Source organism: Rattus norvegicus, chromosome 17 (assembly GCF_036323735.1).
Source record: "Rattus norvegicus strain BN/NHsdMcwi chromosome 17, GRCr8, whole genome shotgun sequence".
NCBI classification, from domain to species: domain Eukaryota; kingdom Metazoa; phylum Chordata; class Mammalia; order Rodentia; family Muridae; genus Rattus; species Rattus norvegicus.
The window spans coordinates 71,270,553-71,285,264 of record NC_086035.1 but is presented as its reverse complement, the minus strand read 5'-3'; the positions used below and the strand labels follow the sequence as shown (position 1 = coordinate 71,285,264).

Genomic DNA, 14,712 nt, shown 5'->3' with positions numbered 1-14,712 from the left:
GTGAGGGCCCTTACCACACATGTGAGAAGAGACAGAAAAGGAGACGAAAATGCACGCCGTGGCCCAGCCTATGCCTGCTTCCCTAATGTCTGAAGCTCACCTTCTTCCTTCTCCCTCATGGTTTGCTTACGCTGCTCCTCTATCTCTTATTCTTCACCAAATATCCCCAGAGTAGGGAGCTGAGTGCTGAGCTCACACCTGGCAGTCCCCCAGGATAGACTTGCTCAGGCCTGAGACTTGGGTGGGGAGGAATGGGGACCAGCAGGCCTGCACTCCACGCTCGGCAGCAGTAAACAATGTCAGATAACAGAGGCCCCTTTTCCAGCCCCGAAGCACTCATTTTGCAGGTGTGCAGGGAGGCCTGATCCTGATGCCAACCTCCTGAGTCACATCCAACCGACAGATGAGGTTTGGAGTGCCGAGAGGCCTGGTGGGAAGAGAGAGAGACATTCAACCACAGACAAGAGGCTTGATGGCCGATGACATCACTGTGCAGGCCTTCTGTGGTGTGAGAGGCCTGAGTTGCTGATCTAGTCCAGTCCCAAAGGGTGCTTGAGGCCTCAGAGAGATGTCTGATCCCCTCTCCCCTCACAGGCACGGAAGAGAAAGGAGACAAAAGCAGACATAAAAGCTGAGAGAACAGGTCAGCCAGGAACAGACTAACTTCTGTCAGATTTGATTGGAGGAGGTTAAAGGGGGTCACAAGTCTCCTCACCCGGATGGGGTGCTGTTCTGATACTCAGAAAATCTATTGCCTCTCCTCCCCTGGTTGTTCTGTCCTCTTGCCTTGAAGAACAAGTCCAGGCAGATCTCTGTACATGGACGGAATCCAGCGCCCGCTGGCTGCTGTTCTTTCAAATGCTGTGTTTGGCCTGGGTTTGGCACCAGGGCCCCTGATCCTCTGGACAGAGAGTTCTCTTGGGAGCCATGGGAGAGCGAAGGCTGTGCCCCAGATATCCAGCAGGAGAAGCTCAGACCTTCTTGCTGAAAACTGACACTCAGTCTCTGCCTACAGACCAGCAAGCAAGTCAGTGAGCTTCAGGCTTAACGAATCGATCTTTCCTCAGAAGATAAGGTGGAATGACCGAAGGAAGACATTTAGCACCAGTCTCTGCACACACACGCATACACATGTGCATGTGTGCGTGTGCACACACAGTTTGAAGGAATTGGTTTGTTCGCTTCCGTCAGTCACTCTTGCCATGGGAGGATACCCATACGTAATCCCATGTGGAGACATCTTGAAAGCCAGCATAAGCATCAGATCTGACTGTACTTCGTGAACAGACTCCAGAGTGATAAGAAACACATTGGTGTTCTCTGGAGTTTTGTGACAGCAGTACAAATGAATTAAGTAAATGTATAAGCCATAAGGCGTCTAGACAATATTATTCAGCACTAGAGAGAAGTGATCTCGCAAGGTAAGACAGCACACACAGAAGCATGAATTGTGTGGCACCAGGAGACCAAAGCCAACTGGAAAAAACTGCTGAGAGATTTCAAACATAATGTATGGAAGAAGAGACGGAACTATGGAGGAAACAGATTAGTGATGGTTGGGAAAGGGAAGGGGACCAAGCAGAAAAGGGGTTGTTCTGGGACAGTGACAGTGCGCTACATAATTCTCACACTTGTTAAAGCTCTTCACCGAGTAGCCTCTCCTGTAAACCATGGCCTCTAGGTAATGAAGTAAGATATAGCAATGAGGGAAAGCAAACCTACCTTCATGGTGCCCAGGAGGCTGTGCCTGTGTGTGAAGAGGAGCATATGGGAATTCCCAGCACTGCGTGTGCGTGCCTGTGTGTAGGCCAGAGTCGGCTTCCAGCACTGTCTCTCAGGAATGGTCCACCTTTTTACAAAGTGGAATCTCTCACTGGAACCTGGGGATCACCAGAGAGGCTAGGCTAGCATCATAGATCACTGTACACCACCACACCTGGCCTTTTGTGATATAAATGCAGATGTCCCTCGTGGGAGTGGGTTCTCTCCTGCCACGATGGTCTCAGGGATCAAATTCAGGTCATTAAGCTTGGCAGCTGAAGCCTTTGCCAACTGAGCCCACGAGCTTTTAAGTAACGACCTGACTCACTTTGTAAAGGCCTTTCCCCCCTTTAGTGCTATCAAACTGGCAATTAAGTTTCAGCATACAAATGCCAGGAGATAAGTTCATAAAGGGGGCTAAGGAAAGGTGCTGAGGAGAATATTCGGGAACAAAAGACGAGAACGTTTTTCACAACGGAGCAAGTATAGCTGCTGGGAGACTGCAGCCCAGGGACTGGCTTTGGAAGGTACAAGCTTTGGCCATGGAAGGTATGTTAAGTTACCACTTAGGGGGAGCTGGAGAGTTGAGATGCAGGAGTCGGGGGACACCGACAGGAGTGGGTTGAAAGTGTAGTTGAGAAAGCTCAACATGGCGGGGACTGAGGGAGACGGAAGAGAAGACAGGCAGCACTGAGTCCTGGGTGGCGGCAGCAGAGGCAGGAAGTAGGCTTGTTCTTTAGGGCTTGTGCCCAGGATGGGGCTCACTTAGGCCATTTGCTGGTTGTCTATTTGGATACCAGAGTAGGGTAGGGAGGAGACCCCACAATGAAAGGGAAAGTTGGCAAAGACCATAGGGCAGCACAGGCTATGGAGAAGACAGGGTCTGGAGGGGAGACAGGCGGCAGAACTCTGGGGTCTGAATCATCAGTTTGGTCTCCACCAGTGGCCAGTGGGAACTGGGAACCTTACCTTACCAGGCTCGTTGACTGATAGTGAAAAACCCTCGAACCAGCCAAATGGGAAAGGGTAGTGTCTTATTGAAACCCCTCAGTTTCATTTCAAGAGCTTGATTTAGTTCCAAATAAGGTTGGTTCATGCACTGTAAGTGTTGGATGGGTCTGAAGTCTTCCAGAGCCTGCCCATTTCCTTCTTACCTACCCACCTCCATCTTCTGCCTCAGATTCAGCCCCCCGCCCCCCTGTGTCATGTCCTTTATTTATGATCTACATTGAGGTCCATCATCCATGGTTACTAGACGGTGGTATGTTACTTCTTCACCTAATGAGGTAGGCTTCTGCTGGGCACAACCCTCCCTTCCTATCTTCCTTACCGAGGGATGGTTTGCACAGGAAATGGCAGGAGAGATGCTTGATTATTTTCTTTCACTAAACAGCTATGGAACCAATAAATCAGTCCACTGAAATATTTAATAGGGAATAAAACGTTTAACTAAGACTTTGATTTACTTTTCTTGTATGTGTATGTATGTGCACATGCGTGTTTGAGCACACGTCCGCCATAGCGCGTGTGTGGAGATCAGGGGACAACTTGCGGAAGTCAGTTCTCTCCCCCCATCATGGGCATCAGGTGGTTGGGCTTGGTAGCAGACGCCTCTCTATCCATGGAGCCATTTCCTTGGTCCAAAGTTCATTTTTAAAAGACTCAAGAAGCTATGGGCTTTGAAGTGTTGTAACTCATTGTAAGTTTATCCTGATAGGTGTTTCAAGATCTTTTAAATTGTCTTCTCCATGACAGTTACTACTCTCGGAAGTCACCAAACTGGCTCATAGGAGGCCAGGGAGAGAATTAGGCTCTCTTCAGATCCACATTTATCACCCCCAAGCAGCCCATCCTCTGTATAAAAGCAGAGGGAGGACATTTTGACAGGACTCAGAAAGCTACCATTTTGAAGCCAGGACTTGGGGGTCTCAAATTCAGTTTTACAAAATGAGAAAAGTATTATTTCTATTTTTCAAGGTTATCTTGGAGAAAATTTCATCTACAACACTCGAATGTGTCACAAATGTGTTAACAGTCACAGGTTTGACTGTGGAAGATGATATATTTGAAACAATTATTTGAAAGTGAGGGTAGAACGATGCTTTGAGAACCCACAGGAAAAACAAATTCTTAGTTTCTAGGTTGCAGAGCCCTACCAGGACAGACTTGGGCAGATCTGAACTTGAGATCAGAGGGATTTTGGAGAATGCCTAAGGCTCTGAAGTTGTGTAGATGTGTACATATGGTTACACTTCTTCCCGGAGAAACGGTCCAAGACTTTTACTAGAGTTTAGAAGGCACTACGTGTGGGCTGGGTGTAGTGGCACACATCTGTAACCCTAGCACTTGGGAGGCAGAGCCAAGAGGGTCCATCATGAACTTGAAGGCAATATGGGTTAGAGTGAGTTCTTAGCCAGCCAGGGCTACTTAAAAGAAAGACTGTCTTAGAAAACCATTTTGTACACTTAAAGTGGCCTGATGCGACCATAAAAATTCATGGTCAACTCTGTTCCCTTCAAACATCTGGACACAGTGAGATGGTGCAGGTGAGGCCCAGGAACTTTTACTTTTTAAGGCATCACAAATCGGTGGTGATGCCCAAACAGCCCAACAGAAACGCTGCTCCTGAGGATCGTTCACCTCATGGCACGACTGTTTTCTCCCCCGAGAAACCAAGCATCACTCCATTGCCACATCTAAACCACTTGCTTTTGTAACTCTGGAAGCTGAACAAAGCCACTGAGAGAAATTAAACTCCGAATGGGAACGTTAGGTAGACAGGACCACTGCCCTGTTTTCTGGTGTTGCAGATCACGATGCTGGGTAAGGCACACTTCTGAATCTGAATTTTCAAAGTGAGGAGGCTGAGATACTGATCTCCCAGTCTGGATTTAGCCACATTAATGAAGATGTTTGCTATTTGCTCTAGTTTCGCATCCAGGAGACAGCCATATGGTTGGCTGTCTGCAATACAATGGTGCCTTCTGATTACACCATGTCCTGCAAAGACCACATGGCTTGTAAGAATTACACTACGGCCATTTCTTATGCACCAACCAATCTCAGAAGGGTAATTAAAGGTGTGCACTATTTCCCCCCTTAGCTAAGCCCTCATGGTCCAGTGGACGGCCCCCCAAATAACCACCAGGCAAGAAGTGTTTTGGGTTATTATGTGTGTGCTTTTTTTTAATTGTATAATTCGTTTATACAAAGAAATCATTTGATTGATTTATTTACAGCCTTTTCCAATTTTCAGTTCCACTGGAGATATATTTCACATAATGGTTAACAATGACTTGAACTGATCACCAGTAAAACCCTGGGCTGACATGGGGCCTCTGTCCTTCTCCCCCCTTTAAAGAGCATGACCCCATTTCTAATGCAAACATTTTGCAGTGAAGAATCACGAGCTTTCTTGAATGAAGAAAACCAACCAGAATTAACCAAATTTCCAACACGCCGTGTGGCTTCTTCTCAAATTTAGCATTTGCAGGTATGAGAAACCAAAGCAAACAGAGTTCACATTCCCCCTGGCCTTCTCCAACTTCCTACATACCCTCAGGTCAGGCTGCTCCTAGCTCCGCTCCTCTGGTTCAGCCAGACAATTTTAGACAAATTACTCTTTCCCTTCCCTTTACTATCCCAGTCTCCTGCCTTCTCTCTTGCTTTTCTGACAACACAAAAACTTCCACCCACCCTTCCTGTGGTTTCTTTCAGTAGTCTAGAATACACTAAGTCATTTCATGGGACTTTATCACCCTGACATGATACACTGTAAAAACTGCTGTTTTCTTAATTGGCTCAAACAATATGGCTTGGTTTCACTTGATAAAATTAATATGACACACACACACACACACACACACACACACACACACACACACACACAAAATCAGGAGGAAAAACTTCAAGGATATGCCAATTTAAAAAGGCATCAACGTAAAAAAATAAAAGCAAATACTAAAAACTACTTTACAATAAAAAAAAATTAAATAGTTGGCAGAATGAATGAATGGAGAAGGAGAACCGTGTGAGACTGACACGGTGTTCGTTCGTTCGTTCCAGTTGAGAAAAGGGGAAGACAACAGGCTTTATGCTTGTTCTCCAAGGAAGCAGCGCTCCCTGTAAATATGAAATATTTCAAACTCAGACCTCGCCCATGTAGACTGCAGGTGTCATTATTAAAATTCCGCACTCCACCTGAGCTCTAACAAAGAACGCTGACGGAACTTCAGCATTTGCAAGGTTTAAGCTTGGCAAACACTGGCATTTGGTGGAAAGTCACGGTCTACCAGCATGGACGACACTGGTTCTGCCACATTTCTTCTGATAAAAGCCACCATCCATGAAAACACCCCTTCAAAGTCTTCACTCTAACAGTAACCTGTGTATCTTTAGCTGCCATTAACAACAACGACAATGACGACAACGCAGACGAGGACGTGGGGGTTGGGGGGGGGGAGGAAGGGAGAGGGAGAGGATGAGAGAGAGACCCAATCCATGGACATATTACATCTGGTACAGAGTAGCCCTCGACGCTCCCGTTACAAGAAAACTGTACACATTTATAAATAAACAGCTCCCACCGGGGAACACACACACTCATACCAAAGTCTCTTTCTTTTTGCCACCCAACTGCGCCTTGTCCCTTGCTCTTCGCAGGCCATGCTGAGGCCGATGTGCCTTTGCGTTCCTGGTGTCCTCCGAGGTCTGTACACTCGAGCCACACTCCAGCACACTTTCATGGTCTACCTGCATAACACCAGGAAGCACGCATGACCGTCGCTGGGCTCTGAGATTCCCAGCAGAAGGGTTGTTCTCCTCACACTCTTCGTGCAGGTCTGGCAAGCCCTGCAGCTCGAGGGGGCTGGCGGCCCGCTGGAAAGGGGCGATGGCCGAGCGAATGCAGTTGAACCACTGCTGCTTGTGGAACACATCGTTGGCTTGCAGTGTGTGGGACTGGCCTGGAGAAGGGTCCTGGAAGCGCACTCTAAAGATATTTTTAGCTGAAGGGAGGAAAGAAGAAATCAAGACTAAGAAGGTGGTCATGAAGTCTTAAGCAGAGTTCCAGCACTTACGACTAGACATACACTGTCCAGACAGCTGCTGGCCGGAGTCCCTGACCAACTCATGCTGTGCCAGGCACGACTAGGGAACAGTCTGCTTTCCAAGTTCTAAGGGTTGACTCTAATCTCATTTAGGGATGTTTGTTTCTTCTCTTCAGTGTTGGTTTTCAAGATGGGGTCTCATTCTGAAGCCCAGGTTAGCTTCAAATGTGTGGTCACTCTGCTTCACCCCTTTCCTCCCGGGCTAATCTGGCTCCCTTGAGTAAACTACCCTAGAGTGCGCCCTTACCTTTGTCTGAGTTGCCAAAGGCCCCTCGGAAGGAGCCGCCCATGCGCACATCCCCGTCCTGCAGGTCTTCCAGCACCAGCTCCTGCACTGGGATGGGCTGGCGGTAAACCTGGTAGGAGTGGCGCTCATTTCGGGTGACAGGCCGAGTCAAAACCAAGATGTCTTGAAATAAGAAAATGTACAGTTTCTGCAGAAATGAAGGGGAAAAAAACACCCAAAAGTTCTTAAATAAGGGGTTTAATTGCTGAAGTAAATTTGACATTAGACTTTGATTCTAAGTTCTTTATAAATGGCATAAAACAGTGATCTCATGGCTTTGATGTGGAGCAGTGAAGCTCAGGCCACCCAAAGCTCTTCTCTCTCTCCTGTCTGGCCACAGGCCAGCGTTAGGCAACAGCTGAGTAAATGCCATGGATCCGGAAGACCCGGCGTCAGCAGACTATGCACTGCAGCTTCCACAGGGAGCCCTGTGCGAGCTGCTACACAGGGCACGGTTCCGCTGTGTCTACAGGTCCAAGCCTTCACAGAACAGTTAGGCTCTGTGACAGAATCAGATAGGCTGCATTTCAACTTTCTCTTAAACAACCCCGACTTACAAATGGAGCTGTTGGAAAGCGCACAGAAACCAGAAATAGCATTCCCGACTCCTTAATTCCAGAAGGTTCTTTTGTAATGAATATTTAAAAAAATAAAGTTGCTCTTATTTAACCCGCTGTAAAACGTGAGTGGTACTGGAACCTCTGGCCCTGCTACCAGACACCATCCCCAAGGCAAGAGCTCATGAGACGGGAGCCAGCCACAGGCAGGCCTATGGATCGCGAGCAGAAAGGACGACTGCTAGTGGAGAGGTTTAAGTCTTCTTTGCTGGTCACACAGACAAGCATTAATCTGCTGTTGCAGGCTGCAGGCTCATTTTTAACAACTGCCTCATCGTTTATTCGCAGGACTTGAGGTGGGAATGGGAAGCAGTGGTTTCCCTTCAGTTCGTGTGGAAACTCACATGGCCACTTTTATTCTTCAGCTCCCCATGACACAGCAGCACCTTGCTCGCCTCGATCCTGGGGTCCTTCTGCTTCTCATCCAGGTACTCCAGTTTGTCGATGTAATACTGACACTCGGATTCGCCTTTCTTCAAGTTGATATCAGAAAGAACTTCTTGTATTATTAAAATCTAGAAATGATGAAGACAGAAGGGTAAGGCCAGATGGAGCAGCTGCAGCCTATCTGCCCATCCTCCTTCCCCCTCCCTGCCTTCCTCCTGAGCGACCTCACACAGAAGGACAGAATCTAAAGCTCGAATGGACTCAGAGTCACCCAGCCCGTCTCTTCACTATACCTGTGAACAGCCATACTGGGTGACTAGTTCAGGGCTGCCAGCCAGTGGAAAGAACTAGATAAAAACCCAGTCTTTTGATGATGTGAGATTTAAAAGTACCACTGTATGCTTTTCTAAGGTCACCCATGATAAACTTGCAAGACCCTTTATGGGTTCACTTACTGCTTTCTCCAGAAGCTGAACATCGAGGTGGTCTTTGGGCGTATGTCTAAGGATTTCTTTTAACAGCAAGGGGTACTTGACGAGGCGACTTCGAGGAATATCTAGGAAACTCCAAAGATCTAGCTTTCGACTGAAGGGAGACTCCAGACAGCGCTGGAGGAAGTCTTGGACTCGTGGGTCCTGTTTCTTCTGATCCAGAAGAGCCTTGGCCGCCAGCTGGTTGCTACAGTAGCCTCTGTAGGCGTTCAGGCCTGGTAACTGGGGTGCAAAGACAGAGCATGACGTATCCTGACGTGACCGGGTGCACAGTAAGCCATGAGCACAAACCACAAGACAGCCTGACCCCACGTGTGTAACCGGCTGTGGAGTTCTCCTGGCTCAACTGAGGTCTCGTGGCCTCACTAAGACATTATTATCTGTGCTGCTTCTATCATATGTCACACCCTGACGCTGTGGGCCTGTGCGTTCTCTTGTCTGAGGTCATAAACACAGAAATGGCCTTCATTACCGAGTCCCCAGGAATCCTTCAACAGGGCCTGGCATACAGCAAGTCTTCAAGCATTTATTTACATGAAGACTGCATCAGATGCTAAGTACCATAGCACCATGGACAGTCTGCTGAAGCAGGGACATTATTTGCAAGCAGATCTGTAACACAATACAGTTCTGTATTTTTTTACAAGACTGTAAGTTCTTATCATCATAACTTTGCTGGACTTTAATGTTTCATTGCTCTTAGAGACTGGTGGCAGACAAGGCTGGTGTGAGTGACACTGTAGGCCGCAGCACTGCTGGTTACACAGGATGACTTACTCACGTACCCAATTCACGAGAATGTGACCGATCTGTTCCACGGTCCCGTCAGGCTTGGTTGCTTCTCCTATTCTTGCTAACAGATCTGAGGGCACAAGAGAGAGAGAGCAGTGACACACTGACAGGAGAGGACTGGCGAAGAGTGATATCATTGTTAATGTAAAATGATTGTTCGTGCTTTTGAGACAAATGGAAAGGAAGGGTAAAACTGACCTTCGTGTAGAGGGATGTAAGCATCCAGGTCTCCAAATATATGTGTGAGCTCCTCTTCTGACATGATGGACAGCTTTAACATGGGGTCATGGTAGGCCTGTCAGAGGGAAGAGACACATCACGCAGAGAACGAGCAGGGGAAACACTTGGGCAAACTGTCCTTGAGCACACCCTCGTAAGTACATATCGAGGACACAGCTTTTGGAGAAATGCTGTAATTTATGCTCACGCCTAAAAGTTTACTAATGGTCACACTTGAAAAGCTGTGTTTCAGTCTCAAGCCTAAGATGTAGTCATCAGTAAACCTCCTCTGCTTTCTACTTCCAAGGTTAGGGAGGCTCCCTTTAGAAGCTGTGAGACGTCATCTGTAAGGCTGGCACACGGTGAGCGACTACTGACCTTTCTAGCGAGCTTGAGATCCTCGATTAAGTCCTGTTCTCCTCGGGACAATTCATATATTGCCTAAAACATCCAGTAACAACACAGGTCAGACATGAAGTTCATGTAATTGACATTTGCAGTGCCTAATTAAGAGACTTGGTCTGAAAATTCTAATTCAGGATAGAATCTAAAGTAAGCTTGCAACCTTTTTCTATCATTTGACCCACTAGAGTTGCTGAATCTGACGACCACCACCACCCATTATGAATTGTTATAGACTGGGTGGCTGGGAATAGTTGCTCAAATAAAAACAATCAAATAAAAACAATCACGTGTTAGTTTCCTATTCCTCTGGCAAGATATAAATTTTCAAACTTTTTTTTCCTCTCTCAGTATAACTCAATAAATACTGTTCGGGTACTTGGGTACTGAGTGCTGCGTACCTCCTGTCGTTTGATCTCTCGAGTGGTCAAGGACTCCTTCATACTGATGTCTAGCATCTCCGACCATAGTGCACTGCTTCTTCTCTTGGTGGGTGTAGGGACTGTGGCCCTGCTGAATGACTTCTGGGTAGAGGCTGGAGATCTGTGGTCACCACGAAGGGTAAAGGACTAGAGAGGCAAACCAAGGAGATGGTGAGATTTGGAGGCTGCAATAATTACCTACATTTAAACAATGCATCCTAAAAAATTAAGCCACATTTCTGAAGATTTCTCAATGTATAAAGCAATCATTTAAGTTTAATCTAACAGTATAAATACTCAGTAACTCCAGTTAGTTGTGGGGAATGTAGATGAGGAGGAGCCTTTGACACAGGATCCAAATGAACACGGCTTGTACAAACACTACCCGTAAAGCATTCCCCACTCAGATCCCCAAACCAAACACCATGTCTAACAACGCAAACATGTTTGTACAGCTCAAAGGAGACAAATCTCCAGCGTCTATAAAACGTGCCCTAATGCATCCCTCCCGCTCTCACCTGTATGGTCTGACCAAAGCGCCTGACTGCTCCATTTCTTACGGGAGAGATTAAGTTTGCCAAGGATGTGACCCGACCTAGGGGCCGAACTCTTTTATTGCTTGGCTCCTGGGAAAACAAAACCAGATTATAATAAATATGGGTTGAGGTGTAACGATTTCATACAAGCCCAGACAACGTTAAACCTCTTACCAAACAGTGTTCGTAGCAGACAGGGAACTACAAAAATGATTGTTGTTCTTCATGCTAAACTAGAACAATACCAAATAACAACAGCTTAAGAAAACCAATGTTTCGTCTCTGTCCCAGTATTGTGTATTTCCTTAACTACTTCAGTTGGAGAATAACCTTTAAGCATGTCCAATACTGAAATGGGTCAAGAAATGGGCAGAGGGGAGATTCAAAGGACTCCTTGGTTCTGACAGGCCTAGAACCCGGGCTCTAGATCTTGTGATGGCACAGCCAGGGCCTCTCCTGTCAGGGCTCAGAACCAGTACAGCTTTGAAAACAGCAATAGCCTAGCAAAGGAGCACTTAGCATCCTTGGGTCTCAGAGCTTCACAGAGCTGGTATGAGCTACACAGGACACACAGTTCCTGAAACGAAGAACTCCAAGTCAAGTGCATCCACAAGGGGAGTGCACACTGTGTGCACTTGGTGCACGTGATAAGATGTGAGGTAAATGATGAGGGTTGGAAGGATATATAACTTAATATTGCATTAGAGACCACCCAAGCTGGGTAGGGGTGCACACCTCTAATCCCAACACTTGGGAGGCAGAGTCAGGTAGATCTCTTTGAGTTCAAGGCAAAAGGCAAACCAGGATTACATAGAGAAACCCTATCTCAAAAAGAGATCACCATTAAATTAAAAAGTAACAGAAAAATATGCTTTCCCCTAAAAATTCTGATAAGACCAAAATTACTTTAAAAGAGAAGGGCAAGGGCACCAAATAAAAATAACCCTCATATAATTTAAGAACAAAGTGGGAAAAAAATGACAAAATTAAGTAGAAGCTTCAATGAGTCCAACAGCCCAGAAAGCTTCTGAGCTCCTGATTGTGTGTGCGTGTGCATACACACACCCACACACCCACCAGGAAGGACTGGTGATGACTGAAGACTTCAAAGAGAATCCAAAACTTTGGAGGCTTTAAGAACAGAGTTATAAACCACTCCCTCCATCCTCCAACTAACTAACTGGGAAGCAAAACTTAAACTATAAACCACAATGAGCTGACCAAGAAGCCTTGAGACACGCAGTAAAATGGCAGATGCTGTCTGACGAGGGCACATGTGAGTGCCTCCAGCACACATCTGTGCAGACTGAGTGACACACCCGTGTGCAGGGGCAGCTTGGGGCATTCCTTTCCATTTAGTAAAGACAGCACAAAGCGTCTCCAGTGAATGGAGATAGAATTACCTCACGAAGCAAGCCTTGCAGCATGAACTAGACACAGAGCAGCTGCCTGACTCTTGTGCTTCGGAAACAGAGGTTGGCACCTCTTCCCTGTTCAAAGCACACAAGTTTCACTTCCCAGTAAATCACCAAATATTTAATATCCATTTGAAGGTCTTTAGAAAGGTGCACTGCCCAGTGAGTTAGAAAGTAAAAGTCAGGGTACCTAATATAGTGTGTACACTTGGCAGGTTAAACCGAGGCTTGGCAACAGTTCCAGGCCAGCCTGATCTAGCCTGGGCTACCCAGTGTGAGTTGAGAAAAGCAAAACCAAACCAAACCAAAAACTAAACTAAACCAAACCAAAATATACAAACAAAAATGGCTAACATGATAGCCGTTGGGAACTCCTTTTCAAATAATGAAAAAGGTAAAATGGCCTACTGTCAGTTTCAGGATACAGACAATGTAGAAGAAAAGATCATACTTTTCTTTTTGGCGGAGAAGTGAAACGGATTAGGCACTCAAGAGTCAGCAAAAAGGTAGGAGCAAAATCTGTTTCTTTGAGAATGTGCCTTACAATGTGAGCTATGTAAATTATAAGCAAAAGTGGTCCTTCTACAGGTCCAAGCGAACCACCCAGCTATCTGATGTACTATCTGATGTACTGAGGACATGAGCATCTGTATCATAAGGCTGTTGTTATACCCACATGCACCTCTCCTGGACAGGACTCAGTAGTGATATTTGGAGGTGATGAAAGTCCGCCCCACACTCCCCCGAAGGCTCCCCTCCCCCCTAGTACCCCCTCCCCTGCCCCCACCATGCCAGGCCCAGCTTAATTCTGTAATGGTGGCAGGGGTGATTTGCTTAGAGTCCCTCCTAAAGACAAGCAGCAGATCTGGGAGAATAAACAACGAGTGCTAACAAGGCTCACCCTCAAGGAGCTTCCATTGCAGGGTGATGAGGGTCAGGGTTCACTTGGAAGGGGAAAGCCGCTCAGGAGGCTCTGCTGTTTGCTGAGTTAATCTTTAATCAGACTACGCGTCCATCACATGAGGGAATGAATCTGCCTAGCCCTGGGCTTCTCATGGTTCACCCCCACTAACTCTGTGTCCTAGGACATTGCCAGAGTATCTATAAGCAGAGTTAAGTCTACCTTAAAGCTTTACTGGGATGTATCTTATTGATAAACCCAGCAGCTGGATGAAACCCTTGGGGGAATTTAGCTTTTTGTAGCTTTTTTCCCCTAATGATGTCATTCACTACAGGGCATATTGTAGAGTCAATCGAATCATGGTACTTTTTTTTTTTTATTCCTTTTGGATTGCTCATATATAATCTCTCACTTGGCAACAACTTTAAAAACAGGAAAACAAGAATAAAAAAAGTTTTTTTTCCCTTGAGAAAGATAAAGACGAGTTTTGATCACCAAGTATTCTCTTCTTTTACACTCAGGTCATTAGGGCTGTGTTACCAGTTCTGAAGCCAGGACTCCGTTCCTGGTTATTTGAATGCTCCAAGTAAAGGGACCAGGAAAACAGCCCATGTCTCATACTAACAAAAATGCACATCCTTGATGGCCTAAGAGATAGCTCCTTTGGGTATTTTCACTCACAGAATTGTATGAAGAAGCATTCTCTACCCAGACAATGCTTATTCATTTTATAACATGTAAGAAAAGTGAACCCAAACAAATAACAGAATTCAGTATCAACCCCCACACAAAGATGGCAGCCTATGCATGTAGAACAAACATTCCCTGAGGCATGTGATTAAACTGCTCATGTTTAATTAAAATGGACAATTACATATGTCTCCCCTTCCCCCCCAAAATCACCACTATCAAAAGATCTGGTAGGCTGAAACCATAACCATTTCTACCACGGAAGCGACCAGGCAGCAGGACACACCTCTGCACCAAACAACTCACAAATTACATAAAATTTCATAAAATAATTTTTTCATAAATGTTTATAAAGATTTGAGAAAGCCAAAACGACTTCAAGCAAAGCCAGGCAGGCAGAGGGTGAGTGTTCTGAACTCAAACCTCCCTTCGGAGGAAAAGAGGGCAAGCTTAAGTATGGGGAAAGCAAAGTGAACACGTATCCCAGGTCGGACTTTACTCACTTGTTCTTATTTCTCCTTCCTCCCTTAAACAGTCCACAAGACTTAGTAACAGCAGTTAGAAAAAAACCACAACCATACCGAACACGAGAAACGTTTACTCAGAGACTCAAATATATTTAAAATCGCCTTTGTATGTAACTTTTCAAAATTTAGCTATGCTATATAAAAAAATTTGCTTAAAC

At 46.0% G+C, this 14,712-nt stretch overlaps 1 protein-coding gene across 2 annotated transcripts in view; it reads right to left on the bottom strand.

The window, feature by feature from the left end:
* Positions 1 to 4,919: 4,919 nt before the first annotated feature.
* Net1 (neuroepithelial cell transforming 1) overlaps positions 4,920 to 14,712 on the bottom strand; it is a 29,201-nt gene continuing 19,408 nt past the window's right edge. For both annotated transcript variants that reach the window (XM_006254206.5, NM_001039023.1), the window contains 9 exons: positions 11,004 to 11,111; positions 10,465 to 10,632; positions 10,040 to 10,102; positions 9,641 to 9,737; positions 9,436 to 9,512; positions 8,615 to 8,872; positions 8,117 to 8,287; positions 7,117 to 7,303; positions 4,920 to 6,767 (listed from right to left, as the gene is read on the bottom strand). In XM_006254206.5, the coding sequence (XP_006254268.1) occupies positions 6,364 to 6,767; positions 7,117 to 7,303; positions 8,117 to 8,287; positions 8,615 to 8,872; positions 9,436 to 9,512; positions 9,641 to 9,737; positions 10,040 to 10,102; positions 10,465 to 10,632; positions 11,004 to 11,111 (1,533 nt within the window). In that variant the 3' untranslated portion in view covers positions 4,920 to 6,363. The remainder of the gene's footprint in view (positions 6,768 to 7,116; positions 7,304 to 8,116; positions 8,288 to 8,614; positions 8,873 to 9,435; positions 9,513 to 9,640; positions 9,738 to 10,039; positions 10,103 to 10,464; positions 10,633 to 11,003; positions 11,112 to 14,712) is intronic.